Consider the following 14,392-nt stretch of genomic DNA (forward strand, 5'->3'; position numbering starts at 1 on the left):
ACGCAACACAACTGGCACTTAATCAAAAAAATACATAAAATTCAGCCCAAGATTACGTTCTAAATTTTACAGTATACAAAATCCTGGTTATTATCTTGAAGCTGAGAAACAAGCCTTAAGTTGTACCTAATGTAAGTAAAACAGACACAATTGCGTAAATGCAATTATTTTTGCACCTTTAGGTCATCAAGGCTAGTTATTCATAAGCAACTACATTGACTATAATTGCTTTGATACTAAAAATTTAAGCTTATTGTTTAAAAATGTAGCTTAGGCAAAAATAATGCTTCAAGTCTACAAATAGCAATAACAACATCTTATATGGCTGACCTCTCAGGCTCTTGATTTTTTTTTTGGCTAGGCCAAGGGAAATTCTTAGCAAGATGCCCAGTAACAAGTAGTTCCTTTCTCCTAGTAACTTCTAGAAAGTAAAATTGTACAGTGTTTACTGCTTTTAGATGATGTCTCAGAGAATTTTTGGATTTAATGTTATATTAGCGTGGGTTAAGTCTTGGCAAAATGTCTCAGAAAGTTTCCCATTGACTTTCACAGGTTTTCTCCAAAGATCAAACAGAAATTGATATGTGTTTTGTCTCCAGCAGGATATCATAATCTGATGTGAAATTGGTCTATTTTTATCTCCTGGAAGGCAAGAATTTAGATATGGGTTGTGTGGTATTGAAAGCTCCCACAAATACACGTTACAGGTGATTGATAAAAATAATTCTATTCACTTCATTGTCTGCACTAACACCATGCTTCCACAGCTTCGAGTGGTTTGAGTCAAAATGGAATCGGAGACCTTTCCCCCCTCAGGTGGGTGATGTGAATCTGGGATTTGACAGTCATTTCTTTAAATTATTAATCCTAATACATTCTGATCTGACTCATGATCTACCACAGATGCTGTGTTCGATTTTCTTCTCTTCTGCAGAGTGCTTGTATCTGGTAATGTAATACTTAGATTAGATGCTCTAAGATAAGAACTCGACATAGGTAAGGTAGTACTGAAAATTCCAATCAAAATTTATTAACAACCCATTCCTTTCTGTTGATCTATGCACCTTTCTGCAACAGACATTATCAAACACACAGTGATACGGATATGGCCTCAAGCCTGGGACGGACACTCACTCATATAGATGTGATCTGACACCATTCAAAATGCATGGATACTGATATGATCAAAAACAGGAGTGTAGGACATTGTGTCAGGTTATATCTGTAGCAGGAAGTATCAGAAAGGCACTGCTACAGGTACAGTCTGACAAAAGTTTGCCAGTAAAACACAGTTAACTCTACTTTTGCTTCATGATTCAGTTCCACTGCTGCTGTCTGCCCTCCCAAAATTGATTCTACCTGCCAACTGTTATCCAACATCAACAGCAAGCTTTCCACCATCCTGCTATCACTGCTGCTATATGTACCATCCTCAGGGCCTCCTCCAGCCTTTCACTGCTCTTATCCTTCCTAAAATCAGTTAATGTTCTATTATTATTAACATATATGTAATACAAGGTCAAACTACCCTTCTTGTTACAGAAATGCAAAATAATTATCTTCTTTTGAAATTAAAGGATTGCAAGTTCATTCTGTTCATCCTCCACTATGCTGGCAGCAGCAAAACATTTCAACATGTATAGTTGGACCTTACAACATTTCGCTTGGTTGTTGGAACAAAGGTTGTTTCTCAATAGAGACGGACTTTAAAGCTGATTGATAAGACATGAATTTACTCTATCAAAATTTGAATTTTTTGTTTTACTTATGTTTACACTGACTAAAAATCTGTCAAAAATAATATGAGCTCAAAGTCAATTAACCATGAATTGAATAATTTCAGGCAAGGATAAATGTGCAATTAAATGCCACCAGCAAAGATAGTTATCAAGTTGTACTATTTTCATTGTTATCTCCTGAAATTCTATAATCCTTCCTGATATATCTGCTCTTTTAAATCTGGGCTCAAGAATTGCTGATTTTAGCAACTCAACTATTAATGGTCTTGGCTTCAGCTACTTGGGCTTTAAGTTCGAATTACCTCCCGAAAGCTCTCTGTATTTCTATCTTGCTTTCCTCTCTTAAAACCAACCTTAAGATCTACCATTTTGACTACTGGGCTTTTAGGCATCTGCCCTAATATTGCCCTAGGTATGAATAAAGGAAAAAAAAGGTAACTGCACATCATACTTCGTTTGATAATGTTCCTGTTAATCATCTTGCAGCTTTTTAGAGAAACTGTGGTCACAAGCTACTATTCTTGTCGAATTCTGTATCTTTCTGTTTGACTCACTATGAAAAATGTACTGAACAGTGAAAAGTTGTTGTTTTTGGAATGATAGAATTGAATTAAATCCATTTCACCCTGAATATCTTTTTAACAGTATTAGAAACTTGATTTTCAGTTTATTATTGTCCTTGTAGCTTTATAATCTTCATTCTAACTGCAGTCTGTTCTGAACTGCATATTACCAATGTCATCAAAACCCTCAATCATCTTCAGCATTTTAATGTGCTCTGAACAAAGGTCAAGTTCATGAGTAGGACATTTGTGTCTCATCTATACATCTCCAAGTGTCACACTCAGCTGTTTATTAAATGACCTTGGTATTAGAACATAGAACATACGTTCTTGGGATTAATTTCAGTTTGTTACCCCACCTCCTTGTATGGCTTCAGTGATGAGTAGAATGCGAGGGAAGAGGTGCAAGTGGCCATTAACAGTTATTTATCATGTTTCTCTGATCTTCTACTGAAGTCATGATGAGAGCTCAAGAAATTCCTTGTGAACATTCCAGACTTTTATCCAGACATACAATTTCACTTGTGAAGTAGTAAGTATTTAAAAATATCAAGAGATACTGCAGCAGCAGAGGATGATAGCTCACCTTTTCAAGGACATCTGGGGTTGGGCAACAGCGACATCGACAACCTATGAAAGATCTTAAAACAAAGAAAAGTTGTTCTTTCCAATACTGGTTATTGAATAATTGTCAAATCAAGCCTCAGACATATTCCTTTGTTTGCTGAGAATAGATGCCTGCTTATGAATGCATGCTGCTTCTAACTTTAGGAGCTTGGCTGATTATGTAAAATTGATTATCAGTAAAGTTATCAATATCATTCTATGCTGAATGGTTTTACAATTAAAGGGAGATGGCAGGCTACATCTGGGTCAAGAGTTTCGCGCTTCTCAGGTCACTGAGATAAGGGGCCAGTCAGATGTCTGCAAAATAGGAACTGACAATATAATTCAGGTCTTGGAGACAGAAAGGACTGTAAATGCCGGAAGAAGGTCAAACAGCGTCCAAGGAGCAGGAAAGTCAATGTTTCAGGGTGCAACCCTTCTTCAGGGCTGTGAATGGAATCCCAGAAATAAATGGTGGGAGGGGTGTTGCTCTGGGGGAGAGTAGGTGAGATGGAAACAGTTGGATGCAGGTAGCGGGTAAATGTCATTGGTCAGCGGGAAGGGTGGGACAAACAGGTGAGTAGGAAGAGTGGCAGGTAGGGGTGGAGAGATTTTGAACCTGGTAGTGCTGGTAGGAGGTTATAGTTGGTCTGTAAGAAGGGTGGAGCAGTTGGCTCGGCCTGTTCTTCAGTTCTGAGGAAGGGTCACTTGACCTAAAACATTAACTCTGATTTCTCTCCACAGAAGCTGCCAGACCTCCTGAGCTTTTCCAGCAATTCCTGTTTTTGTTTCCGATTTACAGCAACCAAAGCTCTATTTTTTTTTAAGAAAGTAACGTGTTTTTTTTTAGCAGATTACTAGAAAATGCATTTACTATGAAACAGTAATAATACTCAGCAGTTTAACTGGTTACAGGAGTCCTTTATTATTGCAAACTATACATACAGTAAAAAAAATGCAGCATAGCCTTTCCATTTTGAAATGCAAATTCAGTATATAAGGAAAAAAGAATGGAAATGTGTTATATTATTTGTGGTTTTTTTGATAGTCCAGATTTCAGAAGAAACATTTAAGAGCTGACAATCATATGTTCTAAATAAACAGCACACAATGCAATGTTATGTTAGTAACTACAAACAACTTTTGATTTTTGTTGAAAGAGGACTTAAAAGACTCAACTTTAATATGTATCAAGGCGATGGGATTCCAACATGTCTATACAATCAATTAACATGCTAACATAAATACAGGGCAATTTAATCTATAGCAAAGTTGTTAAGTGCTACTGCTACACATTTCTGGCATATATTTATAGTCCATAGTTGACTGTTATAACTATTGAAAAATTAATTACTTAAAATTACTTTTCTCTTATCCCACATTTGCAGCTGCAGTACTTAGCTGTGAACGGGCATGATTAAATATTTCCTGAACCCCTATTTTTCATACACAAACAAGATGTCTATTTTTAAATTGAAAGGCACATCGTAATGTGACTTCTATTTACTTCAAACTACTGATTAAAAGTATGCATACTTTTAAAAAGATGATTAAATTTTATTTGAAGACAAAAAAAATCACTCAGGTAGTCAAGGCATCCACGTTCTTTACTAATGCTTCAGTCAATGTATGGCAAGAACAGCTTGTTGCCATAACCACCGCTGGCTAAAAATTCCAACTGCTGCAAATTTCACCATAATAATGTGCATATGCAAAAGTTAACTAAATGCTGTGCCATGTGAATAACCAACAGACTCTGAAAACAAAGGAAATCAATGCCATGACTCATGTTTTCAGGATCAATGCCAGGAGCTGTGTACACAGGTCATTTGTGGAGGAGCAGACTAGGCTTACTGCATCACAATGTGGCCACGTACAATGACAGAACACAATTCAAAGGAAGCTAATTTTCAAAATCATTGATGAGGTTTTTACATGTGTTTTAGCATTGTATTTCATTTAACTGGCTTGGATTATAATTATTAATTTATGCTTTCAAAAATTACAGAGTTAACAAGTACTGCAATAATTTTTAAAGGGTACAGACCTATTTCTGGAGGATCCATATTTGAAGGTATAATTGTACAAAATATACATGTTGACTGAAATATCTTTTGTTCACTTTAATGTGTCTAATAATGGATGAGATTTCACTATAGAAACGTGCAAAATATTAAAGTTCATGACATTTCCAGACTACCATATGTAGCCCCCTACATCATATTCATCATCGTCATCTTCATCATCTTCATTGTCAACTTCTGCATCCTCTTCCTCATCGTTGATTACTTCCACATCATCCTCATCATCTGACCATTCATGGAAGTCACCACTGCCAAAGTCACCTGAAATCTCTAGATCACCAACTAGAAAATAGACGACCAACACATTTACTTGTAAGAACATTTGTTCTAAGTCAGGCAACAATTATTTGCTTAATTGTGCTGATAACGCACATAATAAATTACATGATATGGAATTCTAATCACTTTAAATGTTCATCACAAATGCAACTGTTGTTCAAATGTAATAATCTATTCCACAAATCTTAAAGAGAAATGAGGGAGTCGATTTCTCTATGTTGGTCAGTAAAGAAATGTACCACTTGTACCTGTAGTCAGCTTTGAATATCATTTTATTTCAGGTTTATGGTAAATCAGCTTTTGGTAATAATGTGTGCTACCATGCGTCCATAACCCAGGCATTGGAGAGAAAATCAAAAATGCCAGAAATACCATTTAATTCACTATTTCTGTATATCTACAGCATTGCAGGAAATGGCAAGCAAAGTGAAAGCAAGGAGGGTGAAACATAGATTAAGAAGCAATCTGAGGAAGACCAAGACAAAGGTGATGAGTACAGCCCTAACTTGGAAGCAAAAATTGAGGTAAATCACAAAACTTGGCCAGATGGCTATAGGTGAAGGGAAATGTGTGACTGAGACCCACAGAGAATTCAAATAACCAAGGCCAACTTTGTTAAAGGAATGATGTGTCATCATCAAAGAAACTGAATCTGAATCTTAGGAAAAGGATACTTACATGCTGCATTTTGTCATCTATGTTATACACTATGTCTTAGAGACATGGGCTTAAAACAATTAGACTATTGATGAGTTGAATGCATTGCAGATGTGGACTTACAGGACGATGTTCCGTATTCCTTAGCCTTTCTGTCTGTATCAGATATAAGTGCTAGAACTGTCCAGATAAAAGTGGGGCCTAGTGTATAACATCAAAGTGAAAAAAATACAAAAGACATGGCTATATTATTACAGCAGTTGGTGGACAGAGGCAATTAGTGGAAGGAAAAATGCAACACGGAGTAAGCACTGGTGAACATTAATGGCCTGAAACTGAGGAAGTACTTCCATAGATCACTATTAGTAGGATACAATAAGTAGATTCATGCTGAAGATAATGAGCAAGAAGCTAAGGCGCACATAATAATTTATCACTTACACTCTATAGTATGAGAATATTTTAATTAAAGTCACTGGTTACCTGTTTCACAATAATGTGTTTCATTCATCTGGAATATAAACTCAAGTTGTCACTAGTGCATATGATTTTAGCTGCAGGCTCTCTGGTGTACTTGATGGATCTGCCTTTTCATACCAACCTAAAGGCCTTTAAAGTGTCAATTGCCCCTGGAACTGTGCATGGTTAACTCTCTGGAAACAGTCAATCAATCTTTTTACATGCTTTAAGATCTAGTATAATTCGACCAAATGCAATGTATATCACATTAATTTAGATTTTGGATTTTGTTGTACTTGTTAGCTAAGAAGATTCACATCTGTTTAACATTCTTTAAAGTAAACTGTGGAACTAAGATATGACATAAAAAGAATTCTGAAAACATCTATTAGTGAATAAAAATAGAGGGTTGACTCTCATAGGAGTCCTGTGATGTCAGCTATAGTGAAATGTATTGCAGAATCAGGTGACAAGTTTGGTGACGATCATTTCAACATCGAGGTTATTTCACTCCATCTTTATACTTTTCACAAGTGGTGTGGAGAGATTCTCATTAGAAAGCAGTGATTTGCTAATTGATGGCCATTATTGGCTTGTTAAAAGTTTTGTAAATACCATAATTTGTATCCTTAATAGTCAGACTCCCACCTTACCACACTCACCTAGATATGTGGAAAACTTGACAGGGGACCACAGCATATTCTTGGCGGATTCAGTTTGCTACTTCCCCAAGTGATCTACATGTTACACAGTGGACAACAACATATCAAGATATGATCAAAAGGAACCAAATGAATTCACTCCTGCTCCTTGGACATTTGCATTTGGAATCAACCAATCCATTACGCCAATCCTCATACTTTTATTGTGCAATGTCAATGTGCTCCAGAAATATAGGGTTGCACTGAAGTGCAGACCAGCAACTAGCTCTGAAAAGCTGCAGCAAGAGTATTGCGCACAGGGACAGACGCCCATCTCAGGGACGCTCACTTGTTCTCAGTGCATGCTCAATTAGGACCGCTTTGCATGCTCACAGCATTCCTGCTTTGCCTTGCTGTGCGAATGAGTATTGTCACACAAACAGGCAACTTGCCTTGCTGCTATGTAGCGCTCAGTCTAGAGAGTGCACATCATGTAGAACGGCAGGGTGCTAAATCCATCTCACACCTGCACCATGTGCCAGCAGCTTACACACAACAAACACATGGCCAGCAAAAAGGCAGCAATGTATCCAAATCTTATGGGAGCAGTGTTCGATTGGTACCAATCAGTTGGGGGTCCTGGCACAGTAAGCCAATGGCAGTGTGTATATACTGTGCGTGGTCTGGCAGCTGGTCAGCAGGGTGGAAGGGGTTAACGGTCTAGGGAACCATGCTTCCACATTCCAGGGAACAGCCCATCATTAGTCCACTGGCTCTGAAGTGAAAAATCGTGGGGGCAGGGTCACGGGCTGATGGGGTTGGGGAGATTTATAGGTACCAGTCAGGGGTCAGGATACATTTTGTTCAGGGCAGTCTAGGCAGGTCGGTAGAGTGTGGCGGGCCATAGTCAGATTATTGGGTCTGGCCATAGTCAGATTATTCGGTCTGGCCACAGAAAGTAACAGGGGCTGAGGGGAGGAAAAGTGGTATTGAGCCTTAATAGTTTAGTGAGGGGTTGGGGTCTGCAAGTTGCGGCCAAGGACACCTTCCAACTGTAGTGGGGAGCAGCAGCATTTGCAAAGGGTGGAGGATAATGTGAAGCATTGCTGGGTATGGTATGTAATGGGGGAGTGAGAAGGAGAAGTAATGCATGGTCAGGAGTAGACTGGCTTCAGGATGGCAGAGGGGCTGCAATGTGTGACAGGACCATGCACAGACCCTTCACTTGCCAGGGTCTAGGTGGGAAGGGTAAGCAGACGTGGGTGAATTTAGATTGCTTGACTGGGGACTTTGTGAAGTATGAATCCTGTGATGTTGATGGGATGAGCCAATAGAAAGAAGATGTGGAGACGTGGGGGCTCATTGATGCAGACAAGCTGACCCTGGGACCGCAGCACTCACTATTGCCTTTCATGATGCTGGAAGTTGAAAATGTGCAGTGGGAAGAAAAGGGGTGTGAGCCCCCTCGTAGTGGGTAGAGTAAGTGACTTGACCTGTGAAACAGCAAGCTGCTACACACACCATTCACAAGGCTTTTAAAGGGCAACAACAATGGCTGTCACTTTGTAACGCGCAACATTGGTTACTTATGAAAGGTAGAGCAAGAGAAAACAGGTTGCCTGTTCCCTTGCCATCTGACAGCACTGACCCCCTCAGAACGTTGCACTGCCCGGCACAGCCAATGCTGCACAATTCTGCAACAATTACATTACAGACAGAGCAGCCAGAGGCAAGTTGACTCTCCTCATCTTCAGCTTCCAAGAATTTGAGGAAAGCAAGTCAGATGCAGTTGGATGGCTGGGGCACCTCCGCGGTGTCCTGCATGGAAACTGCTGAGGAGTCTATGTGTGGCTGTACCTCCAGCTGGCTGCCTCCTGGCACTGCTCAAGCTCCTTGAGGGACAGGGGTGCCTGGACTGGGGTAAAGGTTCCCGACTAGGGTTGAGCAGGTGGCCTGGTGTTTAACAATCTGTTGAGTACTACAGCTTGGTCCATTTTACCCTCGATCAACTGTGAAACTGTCACTTTGAGCTGCTCACCAGATTGTGCTCTTGCATTTCTCTGCAGATGGCTTCCCGCCCTGCCCCCACAGTTTCAGTGTCTGAATTGGAGTTGGGGGAGTGGTGGGGGCATGGGGGGGTGGGCACGTTGTTGCACAAGGTAGCCTTGCTGATGCTTCCTCCTATGCCTTGGTACTCTTGTCCTCAGGGGTCCATGATGGTGGTTATTTCTGCAGACATCAGGAGTAGGCATACAGAACCGAGAAGGTAAGAGAGAGAAGACATCACGGCCAAATTGGGAGAGTACATACTTATTTGCTAGGCAGGACATTGAAGTTTCAGCTCCCCACAGGTCTTCTCCTGTGAAGGCCAGGATTCTCTCCTTGATGGGATAAGGGCATTCAGGATATTGATGATGGCCACACTCCCCATTCCCTCTCATATGGGCTCACACTGCTCTTTAATGGGCTCACTTTTCCTGTGGTGAGAGAAGAGGGAAATGTATGAGATCACGTTGGGAGGCACAGCTGTTAGAGTTGACGTTTTTGGGAAAACATGGTGAGTTGTATCAAAGGACTGAGGAGGCAACACTGAGGGCAAACAGATTTAGTGAAATGATATGCTGAGGGGCAAGAGCAGGTAAAGGAAGGAGTTGCAGGCAACAGTGATAGTGGTAGGACATGAGCCTTGACGGGAGCTGTGTGCAGCGATACTGATAGAATGACTGTGAGGTGGCTTACAGCAGAATGTGGCACTTACCCTGGTGGAGTGTTGAGAGTCACTGACTTTCTGCATTGTTGGTCATTCATCACACCCTGGGTAGCGACCTCAAACCAGGCTGATAGGATCTGGTGTTTTGACCTCGTCTGGCAGTCCTCTGGGAAGAGGATACCTCTTCATTGCACCATCCTGTTAGTCAGGACCTCCAGGTCCCTATCAGAGAATTGCAATATCATTTTCTCCTTTGCTGACAGCTTGTGCATACATCGTTGATTGAGTAATATAGCTTCATAATGCCAGTTTCTTCTTTTAAAGATGTGAGCCCAAGAGCTGCTGGACTTTTGGTGGATATTAACTGAGTGGCGAGCTGTTACAGGCACATCAAATAGTAAGATAGTTTGGAATCAGACGTGAGAGACACCATTGGGGCGTGGTAGGTAATTAATAAGGCAAGTTTGGCAAGACAGCGCAAGAAAGCCCAAGGCATGATGGCAAGAATTCCTCTGCCGAGCTTGATGCAAATTGGATTTAGCCAAGAAAAGTATGATTCAGCCGAGAAATTATTAGCAATTAGCAGTATTCAAACCAATTTCTGAAAAACCAGCACTGCTACACTGCAAACCTCTTCACCAACAAAATGTAGTAATAGCACAAATTTTTTTTTCCTTAACTTAAGCAAAGCTGAGGCAGATTCTTGTAGGTGTTTCAAATATTAGCATATGAGACTAAAGGTTTTGTTTTGGTTTAAGTGCATACCACAATCTGGTGATCCACTTGATCTAGATCCTCTCATTTCATTTCCATATCGGTCGACACACCAGCATTGTCCTACACTGCCGTGACACTGGATTGCTTTATAATAACCATCTTCATCGCAAGTTGGAATAAAAGTTCCTGAGGAAACCAAATGCATGCCATGAAGTACACGTAAGAACAACTGAAATAACAACAGTATGTGGAAGCCTGCTCCTCACACAGAAACAGAAGAATCTTGTTGCTTCATGAACCTGGAATTGCCTTGGATGGTCTGTGATGACAAGTTCTATTTTTAACCAAGAAGAATTCTGAACACATGCAATGAGAATGTGTTACCAACATTTCCTCAGTATTTACTACTGTAATTTATGAATAAAATCGGCAGGCACTTTTCTTAAGAGATTAATTTTTAAGTGTTATTTACTACTATAAAAGACAATCAATGCAAAAATGTTGGCATGGGCTCTGGTATCGGCAGTGTCATCTTGCCATGGAAGAAATGAGATAATTCAATTCACAGCTACAGGCTTTTCTGGCGCCAACTCCACCTTCCCCCCCCCCTCAAAAGAAATTGTCCTATCGTCTAAAATCATCTGTACTGACATCTATTAGATCCCACAGTCTGAGCTGATCATTTGCTTTGAGATGAACTGTCAGCAGAGTAGCTGAATGGTTTTTCACTCATTGTATGCATCACTTTAAGTAGCTTTAGAGCACTTTTATCCCCATCAATAACCCATTATCATTACCTGAGAAGAAAACTCAGAATTGTTGTGACATTAGCACATACATATCCAATATTTCTCTCTGCTGCTTTAACAGACGAGTTAACTTATTTGAAGTAAACAAGTTAATTCTTCATAAAGAGTTCAAGAAATAATACTTTTTTCTATTTAATACCATTAAAACAAAAACACTAATATGTATGTGACAAACATGAAGTCACAATAATAACTACAATAACTCCTACCCTCCCTCGACCTCTTCATCTCCAACTGCCGTCGAGACATCAACTGCTTCAACCTCTCCATCCCTCTCACCCACTCCAACCTCTCCCCCGCAGAATGGGCAGCCCTCCGCTCCAACACCAAACTCACCATCGAACCCGCAGACAAGGGTGGCGCAGTGGTAGTATGGCGCACTGACCTCTAAATCGCCGAGGCCAAATGCCAACTCTCCGACACCTCCTCCTACCGCCCCCTTGATCATGACCCCACCCCCGAGCACCAAACCATCATCTCCAACACCATTCATGACCTCATCACCTCAGGGGACCTCCCACCCACAGCCTCCAACCTCACTGTTCCCCAACCCCGCACGGCCTGTTTCTATCTCCTTCCCAAAATCCACCAACCTGCCTGCCCTGGTCGAGCCATTGTCTCAGCCTGTTCCTGCCCCACCGAACCCATCTCCACCTATCTGGACTCCATTTTCTCCCCTTTGGTCCAGGAACTCCCTACCTACGTCCGTGACACCACCCACGCCCTCCACCTCCTCCAGAACTTCCAATTCCCTGGCCTCTAACACCTCATTTTCACCATGGACATCCAGTCCCTATACACCTGTATTCCGCACGCAAATGGCCTCAAGGCCCTCCGCTTCTTCCTGTCCCGCAGGCCCGACCAATCCCACTCCACCGACACCCTCATCCGCCTAGCTGAACTCGTCCTCACCCTCAACAACTTCTCTTTTGATTCCTCCCACTTCCTACAGACAAAGGGGGTGGCCATGGGCACCCGCATGGGCCCCAGCTATGCCTGCCTCTTTGTAGGTTACGTGGAACAGTCCCTCTTCCGCACCTACACAGGCCCCAAACCCCACCTCTTCCTCCATTACATTGATGACTGCATCGGCGTCGCCTCTTGCTCCCCAGAGGAGCTCGAACAGTTCATCCACTTCACCAACACCTTCCACCCCAACCTTCAGTTCACCTGGGCCATCTCCAGCACATCCCTCACCTTCCTGGACCGCTCAGTCTCCATCTCAGGCAACCAGCTTGTAACTGATGTCCATTTCAAGCCCACCAACTCCCACAGCTACCTAGAATACACCTCCTCCCACCCATCCTCCTGCAAAAATTCCATCCCCTATTCCCAATTTCTCCGCCTCCGCCACATCTGCTCCCACGATGAGGCATTCCACTCCCGCACATCCCAGATGTCCAAGTTCTTCAAGGACCACAACTTTCCCCCCACAGTGGTCGAGAACGCCCTTGACCGCGTCTCCCGCATTTCCCGCAACACATTCCTCACACCCCGCCCCCGCCACAACCGCCCAAAGAAGATCCCCCTCGTTCTCACACACCACCCCACCAACCTCTGGATACAATGCATCATCCTCCGACAATTCCGCCATCTACAATCCGACCCCACCACCCAAGACATTTTTCCATCCCCACCCTTGTCTGCTTTCCGGAGAGACCACTCTCTCCATGACTCCCTTGTTCACTCCACACCGCCCTCCAACCCCACCACACCCGGCACCTTCCCCTGCAACCGCAGGAAATGCTACACTTGCCCCCACACCTCCTCCCTCACCCCTATCCCAGGCCCCAAGATGACTTTCCATATTAAGCAGAGGTTCACCTGCACATCTGCCAATGTGGTATACTGTATCCATTGTACCCGGTGTGGCTTCCTCTACATTGGGGAAACCAAACGGAGGCTTGGAGACCGCTTTGCAGAACACCTCCGCTCGGTTCGCCATAAACAACTCCACCTCCCAGTCGCGAACCATTTCCACTCCCCCTCCCATTCTTTAGATGACATGTCCATCATGGGCCTCCTGCAGTGCCACAATGATGCCACCCGAAGGTTGCAGCAACTGCAACTCATATTCCGCTTGGGAACCCTGCAGCCCAATGGTATCAATGTGGACTTCACCAGCTTCAAAGTTTCCCCTTCTCCCACCGCATCCCAAAACCAGCCCAGTCTGTCTCTGCCTCCCTAACCTGTTCTTTCTCTCACCCATCCCTTCCTCCCATCCCAAGCCGCACCTCCATTTCCTACCTACTAACCTCATCCCACCTCCTTGACCTGTCCGTCTTCCCTGGACTGACCTATCCCCTCCCTACCTCTCCACCTATCTTCTTTTCTCTCCATCTTCGGTCAGCCTCCCCCTCTCTCCCGATTTATTCCAGAACCCTCACCCCATCCCCCTCTCTGATGAAGGGTCTAGGCCCGAAACGTCAGCTTTTGTGCTCCTGAGATGCTGCTTGGCCTGCTGTGTTCATCCAGCTTCACACTTTATTATCTTGGATTCTCCAGCATCTGCTGTTCCCATTATCAATGAAGTCACAATAGTCTGATCAGACCATAGGGCTGCGCTCTCATGAGAGAGAGATGACTGGTTACAGTGATGGAGTTGAGAAACTGAGAAGGAATGTCCTTCATGGTAACCTCGGCATGCCAATATTGACTAAAATATGCACTATTTAAAATAAAATATTTATAAATATGCAATATTTAAATAAAATGTATAATGCAACCATTTAATAACCAATACCCTTTATTTCTTCCTAATAACATTATTTCATTGTATAATTAATATATATTGGAAAGGTTAAAATAATTATTACGACATGAAACATATCCTACAACAATTGGTAACTCATTTTAAGAAGTTTTGTTGGTTCATTTCGTTTCGTGCTATTTCCATTGTTTAAATTAAGAGGTTGTTCAAAATAAAACTTGGAACTCACCAAGCAATTTCTTTCCTCGTTGCTGTCTTTGAATATTGTTTAGTTCCATCTGGCAGGGTGGCTCTGGAATGTATTTAACATCTTATGTGAAAAGGTTGCCACATGATCAAACATAAAACTACAAAGCTGCATCCATCAGATATACATGAGCAAAACTTACAAAGTACTTACACATGTCCTAATTATTCT

The 14,392-nt window shown here is 42.1% G+C and overlaps 1 protein-coding gene across 2 annotated transcripts in view; it reads right to left on the reverse strand.

The window, feature by feature from the left end:
- Nucleotides 1–3,808: 3,808 nt before the first annotated feature.
- Nucleotides 3,809–14,392, reverse strand: part of LOC125453033 (testican-3-like) — a 477,228-nt gene continuing 466,644 nt past the window's right edge. For both annotated transcript variants that reach the window (XM_048532099.2, XM_048532093.2), the window contains exons 10-12: nt 14,204–14,266; nt 10,504–10,641; nt 3,809–5,274 (exon numbers count right to left, since the gene is read on the reverse strand). In XM_048532099.2, coding sequence (XP_048388056.1) covers nt 5,105–5,274; nt 10,504–10,641; nt 14,204–14,266 — 371 coding nt within the window. In that variant the 3' untranslated portion in view covers nt 3,809–5,104. The remainder of the gene's footprint in view (nt 5,275–10,503; nt 10,642–14,203; nt 14,267–14,392) is intronic.

The sequence above is a fragment of the Stegostoma tigrinum genome, chromosome 1 (genome assembly GCF_030684315.1).
Source record: "Stegostoma tigrinum isolate sSteTig4 chromosome 1, sSteTig4.hap1, whole genome shotgun sequence".
NCBI classification, from domain to species: Eukaryota; Metazoa; Chordata; class Chondrichthyes; order Orectolobiformes; family Stegostomatidae; genus Stegostoma; species Stegostoma tigrinum.